This window comes from Cibotium barometz, chromosome 58 (genome assembly GCF_041138505.1).
Source record: "Cibotium barometz isolate CiBa-2024 chromosome 58, ASM4113850v1, whole genome shotgun sequence".
Lineage (NCBI taxonomy): Eukaryota > Viridiplantae > Streptophyta > Polypodiopsida > Cyatheales > Cibotiaceae > Cibotium > Cibotium barometz.
In genome coordinates, this window is record NC_141103.1 from 14,714,140 (window position 1) to 14,720,478 (window position 6,339).

Here is a 6,339-nt window from a genome sequence, read left to right on the forward strand (position 1 = left end):
GTGGATTGAGCGGTGGCATGAAGATGGAGATCATTTTGTTAATCATGTATTAGAATTTTATAGCTTTCATGTTGCTAGGTTATTTTGTGTATATGATTTGTGATTTGATGATGAGTGCGAGGGTTACCAATTTAGGTGTCGGACGAGTTTTGTTCTTTCACCTGAGCCTATGAGCCCTGCCTTTGTACCTCTGAGCTATGCTTGGTCAATGAAACTCTGAGTCTGTTTGTGGTATTCCATGCCCATAAGAACCTCTGAGCCATGCCTAATCAGCCTTTGAACCATGTTCGGACCTTTGAGTTCACCTTACACATTATGACATCGATAGCTACGAGTGTGATGTTGTTGTTGGAGCATTTTCTTATACACAACTGAGGATAGTTACTTCCTCAAACGGGAGGACTATTACAGGTATATATTTTATCATATTTTTTACTCTTAATAATCATAGAAAAATATGCTTAATTTAATATGTGTAGGAATTGACTTAATGGAATGTGCAAATGTGCACAAGGTTATTAAATGTGCGAATGCGCACAAGATTATTATATGTGCAAATGTGCACAGTTATTTCATGTGTAAAGGCCCATTAGCATTTATATTTGGATAACTGTTTTATATGTACAAACCTTAGGAACTTTGATATGGTTAATAATATGTAAAGCAAAACCCAAAAGTGGGAAAAACAAGCCCAAATTATATGCACAACTATTATTAGCTCCTTGGGCTATTTTTATGGAATATAATTCTCTAGATACTCATGTCGTGGAAGGGGAGCTACACGGCATTGAGGGGGGGAGATTGCACCTAATCTTGTCTTGTGTGGTATCTTCTATCTCTATCTCTTGTTGTAAATTTATTTTATGTTTACTTTTAGTCAATTTGTATTCAGTTAAATTGTCATACTTTTTGTATTATTTGAGTTTTGTATTATTCTTCATCAAGTATTTTCTAGATCCTACGACAACGCTCCAATAATTTTATTGTGTAATCTAAATCCCCAAAAGGGATGTGCAATGGTACTTGATTAATATACAAGGAATTCCACACAAAGGTGCTAGAGACGGAAATTATTACTAGCACTAACATTGGAGACAGGGCCTTCATCCTAAGGATAACTTTCATTCCAAGTACATTGCAGTTTCCATTCGATATGAGACATAGAGGTAGTTCCTTGTTTGACTTGCATTTGGCATGATAATAAACAAATCACAAGGCCAAATAATGTCTCTTTTAGGATTATACTTGGAAACTCTAGTGTTTAGTCATAGGCAATTATATGTTGCTTCCTCATGTGTGCAATCATCGAATGCTATCAAGGTATTTCTTCAAGATACTGCTTGTGAGACCAATGTGAGTGGTCCAGAGACGGTTTGTACTACTAATGTTGTCTACAAGGAAGTTTTGCATATAGCAAAAACAAGAACAACCTAGAAGCAATTTGTTACTTATAACATTGTCGCCACCATTTACCACCATCAAGTTTTATTGGTGAGCCATGGTAAATATATTAGATGCACTGGCAATTATCCATTCCAAGGGCAAGCCTAATTTGTTTATTACTTTTACTTGCAATCCAAACTCGCAAGAGGTTTTAGATGCTTTACTTCCGAGACAGAGTGCATATGATCGACTTGATTTGATACCTATAATTTTTTAACCAAAACCACTCAGTTATGGTCTCAATTTGGGGGGAGGATATCCACCTCATTGCTTGACTTACATCAAATAACATTGTCTATAAGAAGATCTTAGATGCTTCTAGGCAATAATTTCAGGTATTGTATTGAAGTTACATGTTCTAATTTTTTTAATATGTATATTTGTATGTATGTGTATCTTCCGTGTATCTTCCTAATTAAGCACGCTCCTTTCCCTTGCCATGTGACATGAGGAGGATACATGCCAAAAGGAGTCTCCATGGCTCTTTGTGCTTTCTTTTATGTATATTTTCTAAAACGTTTTATTTTGTTTTAGGGACAAGCACGTATGATATCATATTCGCTTTGGATATGTTGGAGTCGAGGGTTGAAGGTTAACAAATTTATATTCATTTTTTGCTATTTTTTTTCATATTTATTCATGGTTTTTTAAATGCACGACATTATATAACTTACTTTATTTACAAAGCCACTGCTGTAGTGTGCACCCCTTCCTTATCAACATGTTGTTGGGATTATGCTAGATGGTCACAAGGGTGCGTAAATTATAAGAAATTATAACAAGATTTGCATTTTTCTTTATGTAACTTAATTTCTTCTTTGTTTTAGGATTCTTTTTTCATAGTCACAGTTGTGGATGAGGGCATTGAGAGATATGGGATTAGTGTTCTTGATAAGGACCTGGGGGTATATTTATTTACGAAAGAGTGTTTCTGACATTGTCTATGACATGGAGAGATGTGTTGCCTATTTTGAGGGATACTCTATACTAGAGGCATGGATCTTATTCACTACATATAAGAGCTTTTCCTTTCGATACGAGTTCTTTGTGGTACTTGGCATAGCTTTATTTCAATCTTCGTTTGTGTCTGGTAGAGGCCTGGATCTTATTCACTACATATAGGAGTTTCTTCTTTCGATACGAGTTCTTTGTGGCACCCAACATAGCTTTATTTCAATCTTCATTTGTGTTTGGTAAGATTAACTATAAGTATAAAAGATTAACTTTAACTAAATAGATTTTTAGTAAATTTTTTAATTGATGTTTTATCAATAATTCTCTCTTTTCTCTGTGTAGGTCCATGAAAGAAGAAGACATCCACACTTGATGGTCAGTGTAGTGGAGATGTGTTGGTTGGATACTATGTTGGGCAACGACGTCATGCATTGCCCTTGGTTGATGGCTCAAGAAAGCAAAAGCTTCGCTTTTTTACTGATCACTAGATTGATTTTTTGATTTTTCTTGCTTTTACTATTTTTGTATTGATCTTTTTCATCTCTATATAGCGAGGATGTTCGTTGCATGTTTATTTGGATATTGTTACTTATTCAAATGATATTAGTAATACGATGCTGAGAGAGAGAGAGAGAGAGAGAGAGAGAGAGAGAGAGAGAGAGAGAGACTTGTAGAAACATTGTTGTAGCAATGTGCAAGTCTACGACTTCTATATTTATATCTTTTTCTATACTAACTATTAAGCACAGAAGAGAGGAGGGACACATGGTAGGACAAGGGACGAGAGCACTATGTACAATCATGTGTAAGCTAGGGAGGGAATGCTTTGTTGTTTTGTGCTGCGGCACGAGAGAGGGAGAGAGAGAGAGAGAGAGAGAGAGTGGGGTAGGCTCCTATTACTTTAGGATTTGAAAAATATGAAGCTGGGGAATCTTGCTTCCAAATCTTTGACAATAACTTTGTCTTCCGTATCACTATGCCAATTCGACAACCAATTATATATACGTGCGAAGCACAGGTCAGCCCACTAGTATATATTTATAGTAGTGTGCATTCTCACACAACTCACACAACTCACACGTGTATTCACACACATATATATAGGCGACACATGGAAAGATCGACGGTGGCAGCAAGAAGCACAAATACGGATGTTCCCGCCAATAACAGACTCAAACCCTAAATCAAACCTCCTCTTCCTGCGTTTCTCTGAGCTTCGAAGTCGGTCATGGCGGGCTCGATTGAAGGGTCCTCTCCCCCTTCTTCTGCGGCGGCCATCTTGAGCAGCGTGCTGGAGAATATTAAGAACCTGCCCGCCTCCTCCGAGGCCCACTTCCTGCCCTCTGCTTCTGCCTTTGCTTCCGACTCCTCTGCGAGATCCGATCATGGCTTTGGCCGCCTCTTCGGACGCCAGAAGCCCGTCCACGACGTGCTCGGAGGGGGCCGATGTTTGTAATTCTGCATCTTCTTTTTCTCTGCTTTCTGTTGCGCATCTCAGTTTGATTGGCTTCACCATCGATCATTACTGTGCGATCCGTCACAATGCTGCTTTTTCCCTCTGCATGCGGGCTCATCGTAGCTGTTACAGACTTCTTCTGATTGACATGTTGCCGATTCTTTCTTCTGGTCTGGTTCTCGGTGTGCTGGCTTTTCATGACTTAAATAGGAATGGAAGGCGACACACTATTAAGGTTCAATTAACTTTTGTGAATGTTGGATTCGGGAGTTGCTTGCTGATAATCAATGGTTCTTTGATTATAGAAAAGCTGTGCTGCGGATGCTGATGATCATTATTGTGCTCTGTCATGTAGGCCTGCTTGTTTAGGGCTGAAGTGTTGTGATTGTGGACTAGGTTTTAGCAGTGTTTGATGGTATGCATATGCAACTGTTCCTGTGCTGTCATGTAGGCCTACTTGTTTGGAGAGTTGTGTGGTTCTTTAGAATCATCTGCCTCTATGCTCATCAGTTTCGCTTGGGTTTTTTCAGCTGCTGATATCTTGCTATGGAGGAAGAAGCACCTCTCTGCAGGGTTTTTGGCTGGGTCAACAGCAATTTGGGCTCTGTTTGAGTGGATGGGTTACCATTTCATCTCAGTGATCTCGTTCCTTCTGCTGGCGGTCATCGTGGCTCTTTTTGCTTGGTCAAATGGAGCAGCCTTTCTGAACAGGTTAGGGTCTTTTTGCAGCTTATAATGAATGCCTCATGTACATAACGTGTGCCTGCTATGCTTTCAGATTTATAATATGTAGGCCTTTTGCTGATGTCTGGGATATTTCCTGTTGTAAACTTTCTCCAGAGCCCCCCCTCCAGTTCCGAAGCTTGAGTTGTCTGATGAGAAAATGCTGAAGGTTGCCAAGACTCTCAGTGTGGAGATCAATAGTATGCTGAATATTCTTCATGAGATAGCGATTGGAAAAGACGCCAAACGATTTGCCAAGGTTAGCCATGGCCAATTTTTCTTGATTTTCCATTAGTGCCGCGAGACTTTTGTCTCTCTCGAATTATGATTCAAGTGTAGCGTTGTGATTCATCTCTGAATTTCGGCAGTAGTAACACTGCTTGTTTGTGCAGCTTGTGGGTGCTCTTTCTCTGCTGGTGTTTTTTGGAGGCTGGTTTCACTTCCTGACACTGTTTTACCTGGGTAGGATCCTCTGCAGAATTTGTGTGTTTTGATTCTATGTATTTAGTTATTTAGATGCTATGTCATGTGTTCTATTCTTTACAAGAGTTTTTCTTTTCTCTTTGCAGCTATTGTTGCAGCGCATACTCTTCCCATCCTGTATGAGAAAAATGAGGATGCCATTGATCGCTTTGCTCAGAAGGCTCTGAACGAGCTGAACAACCAATACAAGAAAGTGGATGCATCAGTGCTCAGCAGAATACCAAAAGGCCCAGTAGTTCAGAAGAAGTCAGAATAGAGGTGTTCTGAGGAAAGTTTGTGAAAACAATTTTGGCTAGTGATGTGAACCTCACAACAAACAGAACAACCTACCTGGTTGATCTGATCAAATTTTGCTTGAAGGTGGCAAGCTAGAGGCCCACCTTTTTCCTGTACTTAGACGGACATATCCTTGCATCCATTGCAGACCCTCTTAGAATTTGTTGAGATTTTGCAGAGGAGGAATTGTGCCCCTGCCTGAAAGGGGGTTAGGTAGGCAATGCATTAGAAAGGATGGATTTTTGGTTAGATTTGGTTTATTTAGCATCTCAAACTAATGGTTTGAGATGGCCCCCTCCCGATGCCTGCATATGGGAGCTCTATCTTGGTCTCTGTATCTATCATGGGAGCTTTATCGTTGTCTCTGTAGCAATGAAATACCTCTTCTGGACTCTTCTTCTTGTAGGGTTTATTCGGAATATTAAATGATGTCAATGGCTCTCTATTTCTTTGGAGGGTGTGCAGCAGCTTACTCCCTTAAAGAGGACATCTTCTGCTCGTAAAAATTGTCGCTGTCATGTCGTCTTTCAGGCTCCTTTCTCTTGCTCGTTGTTAGCCTTGATTAGCCAAAGTACCGTTCCATAATAGCTTAGGAGTTCAAAGTTTTGATGTTTATTTAAGTATATTTTGCTTCTACTGATTCTCAGAAATCTGCCTTTAAAACTGAAAACGGTTATCATTAAGGTTAGCATTACTAGTCCAAGGAGTATGGAGGAACCAAAGGTTAGTATTACTAGTCCAAGGAGCATGGAGGGAGGGTACAATGTGATAATACTATAATCTCACAATCTTTCTGTTTTACACTTCAATGGACAATAATGCTCATAGGAATCCATTAGTCCTCCATACATACTCGAAGAACAATCTCACATCAAAATATCGGTCATGTCTCAAGATAACTTGTACACATCTCTCACATCTCAATACTACCCTTCTCTTTCTTCTACTCTTTTACTGTGGATCCAAGTACTACCTAATAGCATTAGAAGGTAGATATAAGGAGA

General features: G+C 39.4%; 1 protein-coding gene across 1 annotated transcript; it reads left to right on the plus strand.

Moving 5' to 3' along the window:
- The first annotated feature begins 3,537 nt into the window (after positions 1-3,537).
- LOC147605938 (reticulon-like protein B1) lies at positions 3,538-5,799 on the plus strand. The gene is made up of 5 exons (XM_086792408.1): positions 3,538-3,845; positions 4,384-4,564; positions 4,694-4,835; positions 4,969-5,038; positions 5,146-5,799. Exons 1-5 carry the CDS (start codon positions 3,626-3,628, stop codon positions 5,313-5,315), a joined length of 783 nt encoding a protein of 260 aa, XP_086648534.1. The 5' UTR covers positions 3,538-3,625; the 3' UTR covers positions 5,316-5,799.
- Positions 5,800-6,339: the final 540 nt, after the last annotated feature.